This window comes from Vipera ursinii (genome assembly GCF_947247035.1).
Source record: "Vipera ursinii genome assembly, chromosome: 2".
Taxonomy (NCBI): domain Eukaryota; kingdom Metazoa; phylum Chordata; class Lepidosauria; order Squamata; family Viperidae; genus Vipera; species Vipera ursinii.
This window is the reverse complement of record NC_139513.1, coordinates 22,742,209-22,764,525: the sequence shown is the minus strand read 5'-3', so window position 1 is coordinate 22,764,525 and position 22,317 is coordinate 22,742,209. Positions and strand designations below refer to the sequence as shown.

At 45.4% G+C, this 22,317-nt stretch overlaps 1 protein-coding gene across 4 annotated transcripts in view; it reads right to left on the bottom strand.

The window, feature by feature from the left end:
* DDR1 (discoidin domain receptor tyrosine kinase 1) overlaps positions 1 to 22,317 on the bottom strand; it is an 81,515-nt gene continuing 59,198 nt past the window's right edge. For 3 of the 4 annotated variants that reach the window (XM_083356840.1, XM_083356841.1, XM_083356842.1), the window contains exons 11-18: positions 20,965 to 21,163; positions 14,891 to 15,001; positions 14,143 to 14,381; positions 13,021 to 13,148; positions 10,980 to 11,180; positions 8,072 to 8,306; positions 5,971 to 6,120; positions 1 to 4,664 (exon numbers count right to left, since the gene is read on the bottom strand). In XM_083356840.1, the coding sequence (XP_083212966.1) occupies positions 4,524 to 4,664; positions 5,971 to 6,120; positions 8,072 to 8,306; positions 10,980 to 11,180; positions 13,021 to 13,148; positions 14,143 to 14,381; positions 14,891 to 15,001; positions 20,965 to 21,163 (1,404 nt within the window). In that variant the 3' untranslated portion in view covers positions 1 to 4,523. The remainder of the gene's footprint in view (positions 4,665 to 5,970; positions 6,121 to 8,071; positions 8,307 to 10,979; positions 11,181 to 13,020; positions 13,149 to 14,142; positions 14,382 to 14,890; positions 15,002 to 20,964; positions 21,164 to 22,317) is intronic. The other variant, XM_083356843.1, reaches the window with a different exon arrangement.

The window sequence follows — 22,317 nt, the reverse complement described above, 5'->3', positions numbered from 1 at the left end:
TTAATGTAAAAAAATCTATTTTTTTCTGCTCTTCAAATATATACACATCCTGATACACATAAAGGAACAAACAGCTACAAGTATTCCCAGGAAAACACAAAAAAGGGCATTTGACAGGTTAAATGGAGAGATGATGAAACAAAATGATGCAGTGATGGGTACACTATACCACCAAAACGTGTCCAAATAGAAATATACATCTAATTAAGATGGGTAAATTTCAAACAATCGAAAATATTAGAAACATTAGCTTACCCCCACCAAGCAACAGTTAGTCGTGACTAAAGCTACAATCCTATGTACAATTTCTTGGGGGGAAAAAAACATTCAGTTTTGTGATACTTCCTCCTGAGAGAATAGAAATATAACCGCAGCGTATATCCCTTTGCACACTGATTCCAGAGAATCACTTTACGTATGAAAGAGTTTTTCTGACTTAGTACATAATATTTGAAAAAGACGCATCAACTAAAATTCGGAAGTGCATCACAATGCACCACTTTTTGCACAGATTTCACAAGTAGGGCTATTATCTCTCGGCTGCAAAAGTCCAGATGAACACTAGAAGGAAGCAGAGAGATACGTAAAACCTACAGCTTGCTGCATCTAGCAGTTCTCTCGATTTTTACAACCCATGTATGGTAGTCTATTCAACATGTCTGCTAAACCAGAGTTCCCCAACCTTTTGGCTATGGCGGCCGCGAGCAGTGGGGAGGGGGAAAAAAGGGATGGTTTTGTGGGAGGGGTAAATGTGCTCACCTGTTGCTCACGTGAGTGGGATCACGAGTGCCCACAACACGGCAACACTTGCACAAATGGGGCTGTGAACGCCTGTGACACTCGCAGGTACGCTCACCAACACGCCGCACCAACCAGCCACTCACGCAGCCCGATGGCCAGTGGGCCACAGCCCACAAGTTGGGGACCCCTGTGCTAAAGGGTAACACCACACAATCTTTTGCACTTTCTGATAATATCAGACAATACCTCCGTTTGTTTTTAATATGCATGTTTTACGTACCAAGCCACTGTGGCTTGTTAGCCACGGTTTATAGCTTGCAATATCAGCATCCAGACACTTCAACAAACCATGATTTAAAAAAAGCCTGGGTTACTACTGTGCATGAACTTTGCCGTTGTTTTTCAGTGTTAGAATTTCTTCCAATTGCATAAATCTGGATGCAATCAGTTTGAAGGATAGGATGTTCTATACGAACCCTACAAATCTTAAGGGAACCTCTAAACAAAAATGAGTAAGACTAAGCTGCACAACAACGGTAACTTCTGAAGGACCAGGTTCAACAGATTGTTGTCACTTATGTTTTATCTTGGTTTTTTTTTTTCCTGATAACAGATGCCTCCAAAAGCATAGAAAGCTCTAATGATTTTAGGGCATGAAGACGTTGGGCATTCCCGTTTCTGCAACTTTTTACAATTTTGAAAGAGGCTTGATGAGTTAATTGCTTATATTTATTGCTTAAGACGTTAGACGAGATTTGTGTTGGAGGCTAAAAAGAAAAGTCTACCGCCCTTCCGTCTCCTTTCCGCCAAGATTTTGGGCTCAGCAGTTTATTGCATGGGGTTGGTTGCCTGTCAGAAGTTGCCTGTGTGATCCAACACAGATGGCAGCCGGGCATGTGCCCGGATGCCATGGCTAACTTCCAGGACATTTTTTTGGGGGGGGGGGAGTGGCATCTTTTACCATGGAATCAGAGGAGGAAAAAAGAAAGCCACATTTCCTGACTCTTCTCTTTAGTTTGGAAAAGTGCATCTTTCCCACCACCTTTTTTTATACAGTACAGTATCTACAATCAGGTCACCTCAAGTCTCCAGGAAAAAGAAAACAAACAAGTGTACAAAGAGCAGGGCCGAGTCCCCCGTTGGGATGATCTGGAGGATGTGGAATGGCAGCTGGTCCTTAGGAGGAACCAGCATCGTTTCTTTTTTTTTTTCTTCAGTTCAGCCCATGAACACATCCAGCCCAAAGTCCAGTCGATGCCGCATCGAATCTGGCCAATCTCAGTCCCTTCCTCTTCTTCTTGCCCACTCTTGAGAACAGCTAGGACCAGGTATCTCCTGGCCAACCGTGGATTCGTGAAGTATCTCTGAAGCCACTCCTTTCTTCCAGCTTCTCCAAACATCCAGTGCTTAATTAATCCCAGTGTGCTTGGACCAAGCGGTCCCACTTATTTTGCCAGTGTTAGTCCAATGAATCTAAAGCTGAAAATGCAGCCCCCTCAGGTGGAGTCTGTCAAAGGCGAAAAGTACTCCCTTTGACACATATGCAGACTTTCACAGAAAAGTACAGAAAGAGAGGGAGAGGGGGAAAAAGAGAGAAAGAGACAAGAGAGACAGACAGAGATCTTTCTGGAGAAAGACATCACACGCAAACAGTGTAACAGTACAACAGTTCTCCAAGGTTAAACAGCCTAACCCTCCGTCATACAAGGGGGGAGGGGGGAGAATATCCAGTATGCAACACTTTCCACCTTCCAATGCTAGTGAATTACAGTACAAGGTAGCCTTAACTTTATGCCTCCCCAGTTGTGATAGAATACAATTCCCATGTTCCCAGACAAGCCTCCCAGACCAACCATTTTTATGTAAGGTCCGTAGACAGCTTGGGAGATCGTGTTATGCAGAGTGCTGCCCATGAATCCAATTCTTAACCACAAAAGATGTGTGCTCATCTCAGTTTGAAATCATATTCTGGAAAGAAGGGAGGGAAGGAGGAATGGTGGAGGAAGGAAGGGAGGGAGGGAGGGAGGAAGGAAGGAAGGAAGGAAGGAAGAAAGGAAGGAAGGAAGGAAGGAAGGAAGGAAGGAAGGAAGGAAGGAAGGAAGGAAGGAAGGAAGGAAAGCTTTCAACAGTGTATGGAGCAATCACCCCAACTTCGCTTATAAATCCAGTGTGATGTCTCTGTTAAAGAGCATTCAAATCCCCCAAATCTAATTTGGCAAGCTAAAGGAATGTGTGGAGGAGAAGGGGGAGAGTGCTACCCCACAATTACTCTGGTGTGTCAAAGGAAAGGATTGCAGGGCATGAAAAAAAAGGAGTGTTGATATTCAACGCGCGCATATTGTACTGTGCTCGATTGTTCAAAATGTTTACGTATTTTACTGCAGCCATCCTTACAGACTCCTTGTCAAGGCTGAATTGCTAAGGTGCCTCCTGACCTCTATCGCTACTCAACTTGCCAGAGAAACCGGGGTGGGGGAGGGGAAGCCTGGGAAAGAAACAGGAATTTCAAGAAGCCATCCAGGGACCATGAGACCCAAGGTCACAAAAGCCGGTATCTGACGGTAAAGTGGATTATTCCCATAAAAAACCAAAGACATGTGATTGGGCAGTGTGAACACTTTGGTGGGTGGGGGCTGTGAAAAGCTATTGTTAACTAACCAGATTTTCGCGTGGCAAAAACTAGAGTTGATTTTGCTTCTTCAGTCCTGAGATCTGTGTTCAATAAAGTTTTATCTTTTATGGCACCTCAAAGCCGTAAGGTTTCCTCTTCAATGTTGAATTGGCTAGCCAGACGGTTGGTAGTCCTGCTACGCAAGCCAGCATTGACATCCTCCCCTCGCGTTCTCAAGGAGGGGCTGAAATCTAGGGCTACTTAGGGATGGGTCCGACATTTATAGTCCTCTGGTGCTCACAGAGCTGCTAGCGTTGAATGGAAGTGAAGGACATGATTAGCCCAATCAGAACATTACACTGTGCCTGGTTTGGTGCTGAAGGAAAACAGAGAAAGAGGGGTTCAGGAAACACCTTAGCCACTATAACCCTGCTTCCTTAGCTCACCCTGAAAACCTGGAGATCAAAGGACAGGAGAAAGACCTAGAATGATGCAAGAAAAGAAACATTTGGAAGAACCAAGTAATGAAATATTTGTTCAAATTATGGCCGGAGGAATAGGGCTACGTTTGACCGAGCAGCTTCCTTGCCTGAGTGTCTCCCAGATGTGTTAAGACTAGAACTAAGACTTTCTAGTCAACATGATGATCTCTGGCTGCAGGCAACCTCACGTTCTCCAGATGTTTCGGACTTCCAACTGTCCCTTTGCTGCAAATGTTCTTGATGGAATTTGGAACGGGCCAGACACATGGAGGACCCTTGAGTTCCTTACTCTGGGGTTGATAAATACTAAAAAACAACTTTGAGAATTGTAGTTTCTAGACACACCAGGAAGGCACCAAGTTGGTTTAAAGCTGAAACAGACTGGTTTAGGGAAAAAGGAGAAATATGAGTTAACACAGTGGGTAAGAATCTCAAAATAACAATTTTGAATCATGTGATGGAATAAGTTAAGTAGAGATGACCAGGCAAAAAAGAACACGAGGGTAGAAAGAGAACTAGATATTGGAGGGTGAGATTTGAGCAAAGGCTGGGCCAGAGTGAACAACCAGATGTCCCACAGAAATGCTACCAAGCCTTGATGGCCTCTGGGCCACATCCGGTCTCCAGCAGTCTCTATGGTGCTGTCCAACTTCTTAACACAGCCTCCGATTGACCAGCGCTGGTCTGGTTCACACCATATTGAGGGCATCCCCAGACAGGAAGCAGTGCAGGTGTTGGAACAATGGGCGATCCTTGGCCTCTCGTGCCCAGCATCTCAGCATCATCTCGTAGACAGCCAAGGGGCAGGCAGGTGGACGGCAGAGATAGACCTGAAGATGGAGGAAAAAGGACTGTGACATCACCCTGAGGTGAGCAGGCCCAAGACAGAGCCTGGATTTTCTTAAAACGGAGCTTACTCCTCTTGGAGGATTCAAGGTCTTGGTGGTCCAGTGGTTAGAAGGCGGTACTGCAGGCTAACTCTGCCCGCAGTCTGGAGTTTGATACTGATGGGGCTCAAGATTACTTTAGAACAGGGGTGTCAAACTCAATTTCACTGAGGACCGCATCAGCATTGCAGTTGCCCTCAAGGGGCCGGGTGGGTATGGCCAGGGTGGGCGTGGCCTACTGGGTGGGCGTGGCTAGAGTGCATATGGCCTACTGGGTGGGCATGGCCAGCTCTAGATCGTTCACATCAAGGGTGCCTATGGGGGCCTGGGCAGGAATGGGACAGATCTGAGGGTCTCTGGCAGAAGGAGGGTCTCTGGGCCAGGGCCAAGGCAGTGGGGGCCGTTCCCTCACTTGTTTCCAGGATGGCTTCACGGGCCGCATGAAACAACTTCGCGGGCCGGATCTGGCCCCCGGGCCTTGTGTTTGACATGTCTGCTTTAGAACATGGGATAATTTCTATCAATGGCTAGAAACATGAGTTAGAGAGAAAGGAATGTGATATGTAACTTTGAATATATATTAGTAAGAAGAAGACTATCGAGCGATTAAGTAACATATTGTTTATGATAATTAACTATTATCTATTATTTCTTGTTAAACATATGAACCCGGATATTGTGCTGTTTGCTAAATATTGAGAATGTTATTTGGAAAAACCCTAACCTCAACCCCGACCCTAATCCTAACCCTAACCCAAATCCCAATCCCACCTCATTCCTAACCCTATAAAAACTAATAAAATTTATTTAAAAAAAAGAGATTAACTCAGCCTTCCATCCTTCCGAGGTTGGTAAGCGAAGACTCAGATTATTGGGGGGTTAGGGTGAGTCCTAGTCTAATTAATACTAATACTAATACTAATACTAATACTAATACTAATACTAATAATACTAATACTAATACTAATAATAATAATAATAATAATAATAATAATAATAATAATAATTAGTAGTAGTAGTAGTAGTAGTAGTAGTAGTAGTAGTAGTAGTTGGAAGGGACCTTGGTGGTCAACTAGTCCAACCCTATAGCATTTCAGACAAAGGGCTGTCCAGTCTCTTCTTAAAAATTTCCAGTGTTGGAGCATTCACAGCTTCTCGAGGCATGTTGTTCCACTGGTTAACTGTTCTGTCAGGAAATATTATATAAACTTTGTACAATAGGCATGTTATTGAACAGGCATATTGTTACCTGTTTACCCTGATGCCGAAAAAACTCGCCGGCGTTCTCAATTACAGCTTCATCCGTGAGCTGGCTGTATGGCTGTTCTTGGCACAGCATGAGGATCTCCCAGAGCGTAACACCAAACGCCCAAACGTCGCTGGCCATGGTAAATTTACCCTGCGGGAAGGTGCGGGGGGTGGGGGAGGGGGACAGAAAGACAACATACATGGGTTCATTAGATCAGCTTTACAACATGCTTCAACCTTGAGGGCTTTGGTCAGGGTAAGCCAGAAAACCGAATCGAAAACACAAAACCCCAAGTGAAAAGCATTGCGACAGGTCCTGCCACTCAACCCCTCAAAGGGATTGGAATTACTGCTTCCATTTTTTTCTGGAATGTCTAACCCAGGGGTCTTCAAAACTAGGCCCTTTTATGACTTGTGGGCTTCAACTCCCAGAATTCCTCAGCCAGCCACACTGGCTGAGGAATTCTGGGAGTTGAAGTCCACAAGTCATAAAAGGGCAAAAGTTTGAAGATCCCTGGTCTAACCAGATGTTAACTCTACAAGAAGACTATAACTTTATTAAGGTAGGCTATAATAAGAGAATAAAGGGACGCGGTGGCTCAGTGGGTTAGGACGCTGAGCTTGTCGATCGGAAGGTCGGCAGTTTGGCGGGTCGAATCCCGAGTGCCACGTAACAGTGAGCGCCTGTTACTCGTCCCAGCTTCTGCCAACCTAGCAGTTCGAAAGCACGTAAAAATGCAAGTAGAAAAATAGGGACCACTCCGGTGGGAAGGTAACAGCGTTCCATGCGCCTCTGGCGTCTAGTCATGCCGGCCACATGACCACGGAGACGTCCTCGGACAAGCGCTGGCTTTTCGGCTTTGAAACAGAGATGAGCACCGGCCCCTAGAGTCGGAAACGACTAGCACGCATGTGCGGGGGAACCTTTACCTTTATAATAAGAGAATACTGCAAGTCTGATTGTGTTTTTCTTCCCCCTTCTCTTATACCTACATCCTTTATTATAAAGGGCACTGCTTGCTTTCAGAAAGCTGTCCTCTAGATTTATCGATTTCTTTTTCTTGCTTTTTCTACTCTTGAATATTCCTTTGTAAAGCGAAGTTATAAACATGAGCATTTTTTTTCTTTAATCCTAGTGAATCTCTTTCAGGTTTGCCCCTATTTTTCAGATCTATCCTTTATCTGTTTTTTTCCAAATGAGAGCCGGTTTGATCTCATGGCTAAGGCATCCGGCTAGAAAGCAAGTGACCCCGAGTTCAAATCCTGACTTAGCCATGAAAGCCAACTGGGCAACTTTGGGCCAGTCCCCCTCTCTCATCCCAACCCATCCTCCAGGGTTGTCGTTCTGGGGAAAATAGGAGGAGGAGAGAGGTGCGTTAAGATTTGTTTGCTGCCTTGAGTTATTTGTAAAAAATAAGAAGGCTGGGAGATAAATAAATAGACCACTGTCCTTATATCCCAAGGGAGGAACCAGCCTTAATCTCCTCCTAATAGTTTCACATTTCCCAGGGCTTAAGGAGGATTCTGACCTTTCCGTTTTTGCAACGTTCACTTCCGCTGTAGTCATTAAGCAAATCACTCGTGGTCACTAAGCAAAACTTCACAGGACAGTATCTTGTGATACCATTGACTTTGCTTGCCCGAAGCTGGCTGTGAAGGCTGCAAATGCCAATCATGTGATCGTGGGACACTGTAGCCATCGTAAACACACACACCCCACTTGCAAAAGATCCCGGATCTCAAATCACGTGACCTCGGGGATACTGCAAAGGTTCCCGGATCCCAAATCATGTGACCTCGGGGATACTGCAAAGGTTCCCGGATCCCAAATCATGTGACCTCGGGGATACTGCAAAGGATCCCGGATTCTAAATCATGTGACCTCGGGGATACTGCAAAGGATCCTGGATCCCAAATCACGTGACCTCAGGGATACTGCAAAGGATCCCGGATCCCAAATCATGTGACCTTGGGGATACTGCAAAGGATCAGTTCTAAAGATACCTTTTTCATCAGCACCATGACTTCAAGCCATCGCTAATCGGGCAGTCCTTAAGGGAGGACGGCCTGTAGTTGGAAGCTCATCAGCTTCGCACACTCACCATGAGAATGCACTCCCAAGCCATCCAGCGGATCGGGAGCACGGCTCGGCCTTGGATGCGATAGTAATCTCCAGCATAGAGATTCCGGCTCATGCCGAAGTCAGCGATCTTGATGGTGAAGCCTTCGCCCACCAGGCAGTTTCGGGTTGCCAAGTCCCGGTGCACAAAATTGAGGGAGGCAAGGAATGCCATCCCTGAGGCTATCTGAGCTCCCAGATGGACCAGAATGGGATAGCTGAGAAGTAGGGGAAAAGGTAAAAAAAAAAGATGGTAGGAATGTTTATTTGGAAAATGTGCATCTCACTTTCTGCCTCCGTACAAGAGCAAAAGCACCAAAGATATTCCCATCAGGCAGTGGGGCAGTGCTCGGTGCTTAAACCACGCAAGCTAAAATACAAGATAGTTAAAGTGAAGTCATCTGGAGATCTTAACGGCAAACTAAATTCAGTGAAACGTGTATCACCTCATGTTCTCAACCTTCTTCCTGTTTAACTGAGCACTTCCCTCTCTGGAATTTTTTCCAGGATTTCCAAGCTAAAATCCATCTTGTTCCGTTTCAAGTGCTTCTTTGAAACATTGACCCCAAGCAGCCATTTCTGTGCTCTTTAGAGATGAAGTTGAAAAGCACTCATGCAGCGGTTTAAGAGTCCCCTGGCCCTATGTATTTCCTTTCTATAAGTCTTTTTTTTTTACAGTATAGTGACATCTAACAAACTGGGAATTGTGACCAACACGTTGTGCTTAGATTGTAAGCCGCCCTGAGTCTTCGGAGAAGGGCGGGATATAAATGGGATTAAAAAAAATCATGTGATTCTATTCTGCGGCATCTTGGTGACCGTTTTGAGGAAAAAAAGGATTAATATCACCGGAAACTGCTACCCCCACAAATCTCTCTGTAGGCTTTGAAAGTAATTAATTTGGGGGGGGGGGGAGTTTGGGGGAAGTAGATGAAAAGGGCTAATACAGCATAGGAAACGGGATTAAACATAAAACAGTTAAGTAATTGAGAATGAAAGTGAAATGAGAAAATGTTGGAAGATATTTAAGGGTGATTTGTGTGGGAACAACAGGCATGCAATAAGAAGAAAACTGAAATGAATATTATAAATGTTAATAACCAGAGGCGGGGGGGGGGAGAATAATGAAATAGTCAGGTGATGGAAGAATGCTGAAAAGCAATGTAATGGGAGGAATGTTTTAAAAATGAATTTGGTATGCTTATGGAATGGCTGTGTGATTAGTTTAACAAGCTGGTGAAGGCTGCAGCTGTGCCTGATAATTGGAAGGATGACAATATTGTTGCTCTAAGGCAGGGGTGTCAAACTGCCGGCCTGCGGGCCCGGATGCGTCATGCCGAAACTGCGCCCACCCCATTGCCGGCAATGGAAAAAAAGTTGCGATACGTCACAACACATGCCGTGACGTTGTGAGTTTTGACGCCCCTGCTCTAAGGGAAAAGTAGGAATGCGAAAACTACAGGGGGATTAGGTCAGTAAGCACACCTAGAAAGATGTGTGACACAATTCTGAGAGAAAGGGCACCAAGAGGTGACTCTAAGCAAACGGTGTGGTGCAGTTTTACACTGGGTAGGAGGAGATGTGCGAATCTCTTAAAGGTTATTACAGGGCTGGAGACTAAAACATGTGAAAACGGCTGCTGGAATTGGGTGTGTCTAGTTTAACGAAGAGAAGGACAAGGGGTGACATGACAGCAGTGTTCCAATATCTCAGGGGCTGCCACAAAGAAGAGGAAGTCAAGCTATTCTCCAAAGCGCCTGAAGGCAGCAATGGATGGAAACTTATCAAGGAGAGATCCAACTTAGAATTAAGAAGTAATTTCCTGACAGTGAGAACAATTGATGTCGAGACTCTAGAAAGAGTACAGAGAAGAGCAACCAAGATGATTAGGGGGCTGGAGGCTAAAACATATAGGGAACGGTTGCTGGAATTGGGTATGTGTAGTTTAACGAAGAGAAGAGTCAGGGGTGACATGATAACAGTGTTCCAATATCTCAGGGGCTGCCACAAAGAAGAGGGAGCGAAGCTATTCTCCAAAGCACCTGAAAGCAGGACAAGAAGCAACGGATGGAAACTAGTCAAGGAGAGAAGCAACCTAGAACTAAGGAGAAACTTCCTGACAGAACAATTAACCAGTGGAACAACCTGCCTCCAGAGGTGGTGAATGCTCCAACACTGGAGGTTTTTAAGAAGAGACTGGACAGCCATTTGCCTGAAATGGTATAAGGTTTCCTGCCTGAGCAGGGGGTTGGACTAGATGACCTCCAAGGTCCCTTCCAACTTTATTATTATTATTATTATTATTATTATTATTATTATTATTATTATTATTATTATTATTATTATTTAATCAGTGCAACGGCTTGCCTCCAGAGATTGTGGGTGCTCCATCACTGGAGGTTTTTAAAAAGAAATTGGACAGCCATTTGTCATAAATGGTATAGGGACTCTAGTTTGGGTGGAGGGTTGGACTGGAGGACCTCTGACATCCCTCCCAACTCTTATTATTCTGTTCTGTTATTCTTTCTATAATGGTGTGCATCCATCCCATCCAAAGAAAGTCTGGAACGGTATAGGGCGGCTCTCCTGTCACGGGCAGAGGGGTTGGACTAGAAGACCTCCAAGGTCCCTTCCAACCTTACTATTCTATGTTCTTCACTCTTCCGCATGTGAGACTGAAACGTTCGTGGTTTTTTTGTTGCTTTTGAAAAGCTGTAATGTAAAGAGAGTAAGTTTTTCTCATGCTTTCCCCCCCCCCCTTTGGCTTACCACTTCTCATTTCATTTCGCTGCCCTATTTTAACCTAAACGGAACGGAGTGATGGCGTTCACACATGCAAATTGTGATGCCAAGTCTACAGAACTGGACTGCCAATATTTCCTCCCAAATACCTGATGGTTGGTCTCCCACTGGGGCTGCCCCCCAGCTTGTCTTCCAGCTCATGGCCACTCAGGAATTGGTTGAGGTCCCCATTTTCCATGTACTCTGTGATCATACACAACGGATCATCCCGCACACACACACCCAGCAATCTCACAATGTTAGGGTCCTTCAGGCGAGACATGATCTTCACCTCCTTCAGGAAATCGTTCCTGCATGGACACAAGAGAAGACATGGACAGGTGGATGAGGAAGGTAAATTGACAGGTCTCAAGAGAGGACATCTGGATTCTAATTGTTTATTCGTTCCCATTTTTTCCCCCAACTATAAAAATCCCCATCAAAGCACTGTGGCCATTTGTAATGTAGAATGCAGTCTTCCTATGAATGAAAACATATTGACTATGTGCCATCAAATTGGTGTCAACTCTTAGCAACCATAAAAGATAAAGATTTCCCCCTGATGATCCTCCCACTTTCTCCATACCTGGGCTAAGATCCCTTTTGTGAAATAAGCTGTTATCAGTTTCCTGCAATGCCAACTTTTATTGTTTATGTTCGAGTTTTCTTCCATTCGTTTCCCATCTTTCTGACAATCTCTTCCTAACGTTACAGCTAGGAACTGACCACCACAACTGGAATCTTCCATCCCTAAGCAATGTGATTACTAAGTGAGATGAGCCCGATTTTACGAGACTTTTGCTGCAATTGTTAGCGAATCACACACAGGCATTAAACAAGCCCGGCTTCCCCCACTGACTCTGCTTGTCGGAATCTGGTTGGGAAAGTCCCTAATGGTGATTGTGTCAGCCTGGGACACTGCAACCTGTTGTAAATACACGCCGGTTGTACCAAGCACCCAAATTTACAGTAATGTGACTGTGGGGACACTGTGACAGTCATAAATGCGAGGACCCATCGTAAGTCACTTTTTCAGTGCTGTCCTAACTTTGAACCATCACTAAATAAATGGTCAAAAGTCAAGGACTGCCTGTGTTTAAGCAGGCATGCTTAAACAGCCATGAAAGCCAAATTCTGCATTGGTGTAAAAGTTACTCCTAGGGAATTATCGGGTAGAATGCTGCCTTAAGGTCATTTATGGCAATGTAAGTCTTTCAAATTACCTACCAGGCAAGACCCAAATGGAAAACTTTGAGCAGATAAATAAGTTGAGGAGCTCAAATTAATGCAAATGCAGCTCTGCTTTCTTAAGAGTCAGCAGTCGTAAACAAATTTCACTGAGCAATATGAGCAAAGCTAGGGGCTAGCCTAACATTTCCAACAGGTGAATAAAGATTAAGTCCATCAAGGCATAGCTGATAATATTCCCTATTTGTGCCAACTTTCACCTGGAGTGAATCAAGTTAGAAAAAACATAGCATAACGTATCATTCCTGAACAGCATTCTGATGTGTGGGTTTCAACCCCAGAAGTCCTAGCAATGGACAAACAGATTAAAAAGGGCTTGGCGGGGCAGGTGTGTGTGTGTGTGTGTGTTTCAGCATGCTGAAGAATAGTCAGGTTGGAAAAAATGTATACAGCAGGTTGTCCTTTAACAATGCATACCCTCAGTGCTTTCTTTGTAAGAAAAAAGGTGCCGGAACTCACAACTTGTTTATCTGTTATTTAAAAAATCATATATTCAGTCCTTAACATAAATTTACCTTTCGCGTGTAGTCAACCTTTGTACAAACACCCACACACATCAGTTGTGTAAAGAAAAATAAAGGCCGCCACCCTCAGTAAGCACTCAGCGCGTGGCCACATGACCAATCACAAGCCGAGCAGCGCCATCACAACCAGTGCGGACGAAGTACACATGTATCGGACTCGACATGCAAGCAGCCCGCATGCACCAGTTTAATGATTTTGCCACCGACCTGGTACGCTTGACAGGGCAATTCAAGTCCACGTGGACCAAAGATCAAATTTTCAAAAGTTACTTTTAAAACTTGGAAAATCTGTCCAAAAAAAGGAGCTGAAACTCTATTCCAGTGCGTTCTATGACAAAAAAGGCACTGCATACCCTTATTTCCATCCTCGGACACTCACCTGGCGTTCTTGGTGGCATCCGAGCGAAGAATCTTCACAGCAACCAGCAGAGGGCGCCCCTTGCGGACGTTGAAAGGGAATTCCAAGCTTGGCAGGTCTTGAGGATTCTCCACCTCGCACAGGTGGACCTTTCCGAGAGAGAGCAGGAACAGGGAAACTTTATGGAATCCCAAAGGACACAGTGAATAATTGCACACTCAATGCAATTAAGGCATTGCTCTCAACCGTGGCAACTTGAAGAGGTATGGACTTCACCTCCCAGAATTCCCCAGTCAGCTAACACAAATTTTGGAGGAAATGCTCCAGTTGGCCAAAATCCATCAGCCACACGTTTTTTCCCCTAACACATGGCAGGGTGATGGAACGTAAATACAGGTGAGTCCTCAACTTATTTATGCATTTATGTTGCCAAGTGAGAAATCTGTTAAGTGAGATTTGCCCCATTTGTCAACTTTTCTGGCCACATCTGTTAATCGCTGCAGTTGTTGAATTAGTAACACGGCTGCTAAGTGACTCTGGCTTCCCCCTTGACTTTGCTCCGTCCGTAGGACACAAAAGGGGATCCCGCGACCCCAGGACACCCCAACCGTCATAAATATGAACCGGTTTTCAAGCATCCAAATGTAAATACATGTGACCGTGGGGATGCTGCAAAAGATTGTAAGTGTGAAAAACGGTCATAAGTCACTTTTTTCCCCAGTGCCGCTTAACTTCCAACGGTCACTAAACGAACGGTTGTAAGTCAAGGACCACCTGCCAGGAGCAGATGCCCAGGAGGGGGGGGGCGCATTCCCGAGGAGTAAGAGGCGGGTAGCATACGAAGCCACGCCCCCTCCAGCCCACGGGAAAACGTCTCTCCGTGTAACCCAGGAGTAGGCAACCTCGGCTCTTTTATGACTCGTGGACTTCAACTCCCAGAATTCCTGAGCCAGGCTGGCTCAGGAATTCTGGGAGTTGAAGTCCACGAGTCATAAAAGAGCTGAGGTTGCCTAACCCTGGTGCAACCGGTCCTTGGTGCCCAAAAGGTTGGAGACCTCTGCTCTACTGCTTTGCCTCGCTGGCAATGTACGTCTCCCTTTCCCACTTGCAACCTCCTCCACCACAGGTCGGTACTGGGCTTACCTCTCCAAATTGCCCTTCGCCCAGCTTCTCCTTGAAGATGAGCCGTTCCCGAGGAAATTCGCCTACTGCCATGTCCTTGCCGGCGAGGGCATCCACCGCAACAGCCGGGACGGCGTACGTGTTTCCCCCGGTCACTCCTTGCAGGTTGATGATGTCGGCTTCGGCGTAATGTGGCACGCTGTTCTGGAAGCCTGGCTGGCTGGAAGCCAGTTCTGGTTCCGTGTAGTCGATCCCACACGCTGCAGAAGAAGAAGAAGGGGGGGAAAAAGACAAAAGGGGAAAAAAAAGAATCACGTCAGAGACTGGCGGAGAAAGGGACACGGAGGGCTTGCCCAACCCCAAATGGGCTGCAACTCTAGGCGCCCGGCAGCCATCAGAGGCAGACGGAGCTCTACTTTGGACACAGGGAGCCCAGGTAACCTCCAGCCCCAGCCCCGCTCTCCCTCCCCCCGTCCAGAAGCCGCAGCATCGCAGGACCTGCAAAGCGGAAGGTGAAATGTTGGTCTTAGCCATGCACAGGACCGACAAGAGGGAGATGGACGGAGAAGGAGTTGGGGAGGGGGGAAAGAGAGAGAGAGAGAGAGAGACAGACGTGGCGAAGAAAGAGAGAGGGAGACAAATGGACAGGCATCGCCCCCTGGCTGGATGGAGAGGAACTGCAGAAGGCGGGATGTTCTGAGCAGGGGGGTTAAGTGAGGCCACCCGGGGTTCCCAGCCGCACCGCACAAGCTCAGCGTGCCCTCCTTACCATTGGTGTTGATTGGCTTAACCTGGCTGGGTGGCGGGAAAGCAGGCCTTCCCATTGGCTGGGCATAGGTGGCCAGGAGGAGATGGTAAGCCGGGTTGCTGAGCAGCAGAGCTGTCGGGAGAAGGGGGAGGTGGGGGGAGGGAGGGAGGGGGCAGGGGAGGTGGGTGGTGGTGGTGGTGGTGGAGAGGACGAACGGACGGATGAGGAACGGACAGACGGATGGAGAGATGGATACGAAAGGTAAGGTGTGACGCAGAGAACAGGCAGCACTTTAGGGATTCCTGCCCCTCGTTTTAAGCTTCACATCCCAAACAGGGTAGCGAGAGACGCAGACACCAAAAAAAAATGACATGCGGTTTAATGATGGGAACTGGCCATCATTAGTATCTTTGGACAGAAGGAAGCGACCCAGAATCCTGACATTTGCAGACGGCCTCCAGATTGATGGCAGGCCTAAGCCCAAAGGAGACAAGTAACAGCCAACGGAGTCCAGCTCTTTATTTGCTTTACGCCTAACCGACGGAATCTGTCCAGGCTAAAGCTCTCTACAGGTAGTCCTTGATTTACAACCATTTGTTTAGTGAGCTACAACCGTACTGAAAAAAGTGACTTGCAACTAGTCTTCCCGCTTAACGACCGTCACAGCATACCCATGGGCAGCCAGCATGTGTTCGTGATAGTGGCAATGACCCGGGTCATGTGATTGCTATTTGCAACTTCCCAGCTGGCTTTGACAAGCAAAACTCAAAAGGGGAAGTCAGATTCACTGAACAACGGCACGGTTCCTTTAACAACCGCAGTGATTTGTTTAACCGTGACAAGAAAAATGTTGCACAATCGAGCGCAACTCCCTTCACAACCCCCTTGCTTGACAATAGATTCCCAACTTGATCATAATTCGAGGGCTATCTGTTATATATTCAAGATGGACAGTATTTAATATTTTATTGTTATGAAATGGTATAGGTTTTCCTGCCTGAGCAGAGGATTGATGACCTCCAAGGTCCCTTCCAACTTATTATTATTGTTGTTATTGTTGTTGTTGTTGTTGTTGTCGTCATCATCACCACCACCACCACCACCATTATCATTATATGTAGGGGTGTGGGTCTATACATATGTTGTACGTAGGTGTGTGTCATGTATGTGTTTCACTTTGAGAGCGGGCAACTAAATTTCATTTTTGATGTGTGCCGTTGTGCCCCTAGTAAAAAAAATGACAATGAAGATTATCTCATCTGTAACTTTCTCACCTATATCTGGGAGATCATAGGGCAGGGGTGTCCAACCTTAGCATCTTTAAAACCTGTGGACTTCAACTCCCAGAATTCCTCAGCCAGTCCCCACAAGTCTTAAAAGTTGCCACGGTTGACTACCTCTGTTCTATGGTGTGGTTACCTTGAACTTTTTCCTCCCTCCCATATCCAGTTCAGGACTGAGCAGTCTCTTACTTTGGGTCTCTTTCTGGAATGGGTCACTTCCACCCTGGAAAGCTGTTGTGTGACTGGCGATTCTCCTTCTCTAGCTGTACATCCCATCACACCTGTGTCTCTCTTCTTCAAAGGAACCAACCAAGGCTGGACTTCCTCCATCCGGCTCTGTCTAGATCACAGGTATGCAACCCGTGGCTCCGGAGCTGCATGCGGCTCTTTCAGCCGTCTCCTGCAGCTCCCAGTCCTCTGCTATGTGCAGTCCCAAAAAAAAAAAAAATGGGGCTAAAAAAGTTCAACCAATCAATTCAAATATGCAGGGTAGGTGCATATCTCGCCTTGGCTCCACTCTTCAGTCAAACCCTGTTCTGTGCATGCACGCATGTATGCGCATGCGCACACATTTTTTGCGGCTCCCAGTTTTTCCTTTTGTGAGGGAACCGGTTCCGAGTGGCTCTTTCACTGTTTCAGGTTGCTGACCCTTGGTCTAGATGTACCAGGCTACAGGTCCCCACTACCCTAGCTCAGGATAATGGACGGCCGTTAAGTGCGAGAACCAGTCTTAAGTGCAAGAACTTTTTCCAGTATCGTCATAAGGAACGGTGGCTAAACAAAGGGTTGTAAGCTACTCGCTTAGAAGATTTTTTTTAAAAAAGGATTTTTTTAAAAAAAATCTTTCCTGAGATTTTTTTTCATTTCAGACCTGGAAATTGGCATTGTGTTACTGAATGCTCTTTCAAGAAAAAAGGTACAAAGATTCCTCCTTGCGCTTAGAAGCCAAGCGCATCCGGATGAATCCAGGTTTCCTTGAGTGCTAGTTCTCCAGTTTCTTTGACATTATTTTTTTTAAAAAGTGTTGAAAAAGCAGATCACAAATCAGCGTAATTTAGGAGCAGGCTGTAACTCGATTTTGCTAGAAATATAGACCAGCCTTTTAAATGAAGCAGACCACTAACAAAACATCCCAGTTAATTGACTTGCTTCCTTCTTTCCTTTCTCGATTCACAATTCCCAGCTTGCAGTTTATAGCAAGAGCCTACTTTTTTGATATTTTTGATACAAGCAAGGAGACACACACACACTAAATGCACAACAATAGGGACTTTGGAGGAAAAAAATGTTGAACTGAAGATGGCTCCATTAAAAGTGGAGCTGACAAGTGCAATCGAATGCAGAGCCAGCAAACAGACCGGCTCTTTGTAAATACTCTCCAGACAAGGAGGAGGACTTGAGGTCACCCACAAGTGCTCTTTACAACTGCTCCTTGCAAGGAGAGCACAAGACAGCGCTCTCCATAGTTTTAGCGTTCTGGGAGACGAGGAAATAAGCCATCTAGCTTAACTCACATTCAACACCTTCAAAAGGACACTGGATCTGCGTGCTTCTTTTTTCCAATCAATTTTGGAAATTTTTAACTGCTTTTCATCTATTAGTGACCTTTTTTTACACAGCACCGGGTGAGTTTCCTTCAATGCTTGATGAAACACTAAAAAGGGGATTAGAATTTTGATTTGGGAAAGTTACAAACTTATTAATGGTCCATTTGGATTTGAAATAAGATTTTGGGATTTAATTATAACAATTCCTGCCATAAAAAGTGCATTGATTCATTGATGGATTAGGTTTGTTTTGTTTAAAAAAAACATGATAGGATGAAAGTTTGAAGTTTGAACACTAGAGGGAACCAGAAAGAACTAAAAATTGCAACTAACACAGAACATTCAGATTTGATTTACTAATACAGAATGAAGAACAGAGAATATTTTAATATTAGACATACTGATGGATATTTTTGAACAATGAATCCAGAAGTTAATTTTAAAAATGTATGTCCTAAAAATACACTGTGCTTAAAAGATGCTACAAAAGAGGAATAGGTTTTACTTGACAAGACTGAGACTGATCTGAAAGTGGATTTAAAAATGACGAGCTAGAAAAATAATATGGGAAAAGCTGTTATATTGGATATACGAAAGAAACCAGTTAGCCTTAATAATTAAAAGGGATACACAGGTAATTCTTGACTGACAATTATTTGTTTAGTGACCACTCAAAAGTTTCAACGGCACTGAAAAAAAGTGACTGATGACCATTTTTCCCCACTTATGACTGTTGCATCATCTCTATGGTCATGTGTGTTGTGATTCAGGGTCAGCCTGTGGGTTCGGCAGTTGAGTCGGACGATTCAGAGGAGGAGGGGGGTGTTGGAGAGCTTGCTGAGGATAGCCTTGAGGCTCCGCAGAGCCCTCAGCCAGGCCTCTCCTATCTGGTCACTACGCAGACCCAGCTGTGTGAGCCTGACAGCGTGGATGAAGATGACCCACAGCTGGCTCTGTTCAAGGATGCCCGACGCAGGAGGCAGTCAATCAGGAGTAAACAGAGGAAGGCAATGGGACACCTCAGAAGGAGGCAGAGAGAAGCCACGCCTTGAACTGTTTAAAAGAGCCTTGGTGGAGCAGTGGGCTAATGCCTCCTTAAGTAACACCAGCTGCCTGCAATTAGTGCAGGTTCGCATCCCACCAGGCTCAAGGTTGACTCAGCCTTCCATCCTTCCGAGGTAGGTAAAATGAGGACCCAGATTGTTGGGGGCAATTAAGCTGACTTTGTAAGAATGCCGCTTGGGGGGGGGGTGTGAAAGCCCTAACAAGCAGGCATATACATAGAATGAAGGCTACTGCTAAGCTTGTAAGCCGCCCTGAGTCTTCGGAGAAGGGCGGGATATAAATGGAATTAAAATAAAATAAAAAAATTAAAATAAAAGGGGAATGTGTGGGAGGGCTGGTTTGCTGAAGGCAACCGTTTGAATAGCTCCTGTTTCATGGTTCGTGTTTGCTCTCTTTGCTCTGTTTTATGTCAATAAATTTGGCAGGCTTAGTTCCAGCCTCTTGCCTTCTTGTAAAGGGGTTGTCCCTGCCTTTTCTGCAGGGCCGGTAGCAGGCTGGTACAGAACCGTGTGATCAAAATTCAGATGCTTGTATTTATGCAATGCCCCGGGGTCATGTGATCACTTTTTGCGTCCTTCTGTCAAGCAAAGTCAATGGGGAAGCCAGATTCATTTAACATCCGTGTTACTAACTTAATAACTTAATAACTTAATAACTGCAGTGATTTACTGTGGCAAGAAAGGCCATAAAATGGGGCAAAACTCACTTGACTATCTCGCTTAGCCGCAGAAAGTTTGGGCTCTGTTGTGATTGTACGTTGAGAACTACTTGTGTTTTATTGTGTAGAACAGGTTATTAATTTAATTTTAATTTTTTTTTTAAAAATTTTAATTCCATTTATATCCCGCCCTTCTCCGAAGACTCAGGGCGGCTTACAAGCTTAGCCATTAAACCATTACTTTTAACTACGTCAGGGGGGAAAAACCTTATGGTATATTTCTTTTTTTCTCTCATTCCCTTCGGTAGGAGCCTAATAAAACTTTTAAGTGAAAAGTATACCGAAAAAGAACCATAATCCCTTGCTTTTCCACAATGGGAGGAGACACACAGAATAATCCATTTAATTATTTGAAGGAGAAGGTATGACAGATCAACTGTGAGAGAATTAGGGGTTATGCCCTCGTAGGGCATTTTGGGCCCTCGTTAATTAGAAACAACATTTTTAATGGTTCCCCAATTCAGCGATTAAAAAGCAAGGGATCCAGCGGTTGAAAAGCTTTCACTTGGGTCGGACATTTTTCTAAGGGATCCCACCTGTCCTGATGAGATACGACAAATCATCACCACTTGAGACTCTTCTTAAGTATTTTGTCTATTTCAACCCACAGTAAGAACGGCAGCGTGTCGTTTGCTAGGTACACCCACTTGGATCTTATACAACTGATACATATATATATATATATATCGCCTTGGACAGTGTGGAATTATCTAAGCAGAAGATGGATGGCTACTGAATAATGCGAGAAAATTGCAGTCGAGAGATTTATGCACCACGCAGAGAGGGCTGAATTATGCGATCTCAATAAATTCTTCCCTCTCAGTGGCTCTATGAAAATAAACTGAGCAGAGAAATGGATGCAGAGCGGCTTGATTTGAATAGCCTGCCTTTTCTAGGAAACGTGGGAAGGTAGCTTGCTTTATATTCAAGCCCAATTAAGTGTAAATGTATGGATGTGGAAAACTGGAAGATAACAGAACGTGCTACAGATAGTCCTCAACTTACAACTATTCGTTTAAGGCTGCCTTGAAGTTACAGTGGCACTGAAAAAAAGTGATTCACAATCCACCCTCAAAGTTACCACTGTCGCACCACCTCTGCAGATACCCAATCAGGATTGGCAACCGGGCTCCCTTTTACAGCGGTTGCAGAGTCCTGGGGAGAATCACTTGATCTGGATTTGTGACCTTTCCAGACGGCTTCCCGCAGGCAAAATCAATGGGGGAAGCCAGATTCACTTAACAACCGTTTGATTCACTTAAAAACAAAGGGTTGTTAGTCAAGGACTACCGGTATGCCCCCCTCAATAAATAATAAATCCTGGCCTTCCTAACAAATATTCCAGGGATTTCCCTCTTCCCTCTCCTTGGCTGTGTCACTCTCTTGCCCCTTTGTTTTCGCTCACTCTTCCCGACAATTTAATAAATAAAATAATATAACGTAATAAAGTAGTGCGGTTCCAAAACCAACAGCCTCACTCACCCGAATTCTCAACATTGTGAGGAAGATCCGGGAGTTTCATCCGTGCCCGGCTGGGCTCCTGGTATTCTGTCTCCCCCGAGAGGATGCGTTCGTACCGGTTGGAGTGCCTGTTGGAGCCCATCGTGTTGTTGATGACAATTGTATCGTTCGGTGCAGAGAGGTGGACAGTGAGGTCATCATCAGAGATCCGTCGTTGAGCCTACAGAGCGAGGTTGGTGAGAAATACTTTAGATCAGAGGCCCCCAACCTTTTGGGCACCAAGCGCCGGTTCGGTGGAGAGAGGTTTTTTCCGCGGACCGGAGGGGGCGTGGTTTCGTGTGGTGGCTGCATCCAGCGGATGGGGCTTTGCTTGTTTGTGCAGACCGGTTGCTGGCATGCCGCGGCCCAGTACCGGTCCAAGGACCGGGGGTTGGGGACCCCTGCTTTAGATTGTTAAGGTCGAGATAGCAGAGTTTCCATTCCCCACCTCTGAAACACACCTATTCTACCAAATCCCAAAGGTGCTTTTCCAAGAACCGAAGAACTGAAGAAGCTTCTTGGATGAGAAGTGAAACGTTTTCAAGGAAAAAAATCAAGAAAGTCCACTCGCCTTTTGGACAAGCACCTTTAGGGACAACCATGACCTGGATGATTGAGAAGCTCCACAGACGTTTATTCTACCAATGTTGTTCTTGCTCTTTCTTCATTCTCGTTCCATTTTAGATTTAGGTGTTTATTCCAGCCTCTCTGGTGGCTTCCTCAGATGCTTCCGTTGAGGACTTTTGAGGTCAAGACTAAGGACAGACCAGCTGCCAGATGTCATTTTAATCGAATGTTATTTTATCTTGGGTCCAGAATCTAAAAACGTTGCCCGGTAGCATCCAGGAGGCTGGGTAGTAGTGGTAAGTATGAGCATGGAGTGTTGCAGCATCACAACATAAGCCCCACCCCTTTTCTATACCATTGCAACATTGCACACCCAAGGGTGGCGCTTATAGCATGATGCTGCGACTCTGATTTCATTATTCTGATGAAAGCTGCAAGACCTGAAGGAAGCATTGAGGGAGCCTAAGACAAATTAGGAAGACAAGTTGCTTTGTGCAATTCAGACTCAGATTTGAAATGTTTCTCTTGACTAACTATGGCAGGGGTAGGCAACCTTGGTTCTTTTATGACTCGTGGGCTTCAACTCCCAGAATTCCTGAGCCAGCATGGCTGAGGTTGGAAACCTCTCCCTTTCTCCTCAACATGGTTGGCTCAGGAATTCTGGGAGTTGAAGTCCATGAGTCATAAAAGAGCCAAGGTTATCTACCCCTGAATTATGGGTATCTGTTGTTTGTTTCTGGGTTTTTTTTAAGCAGGTGATGCCAGAAT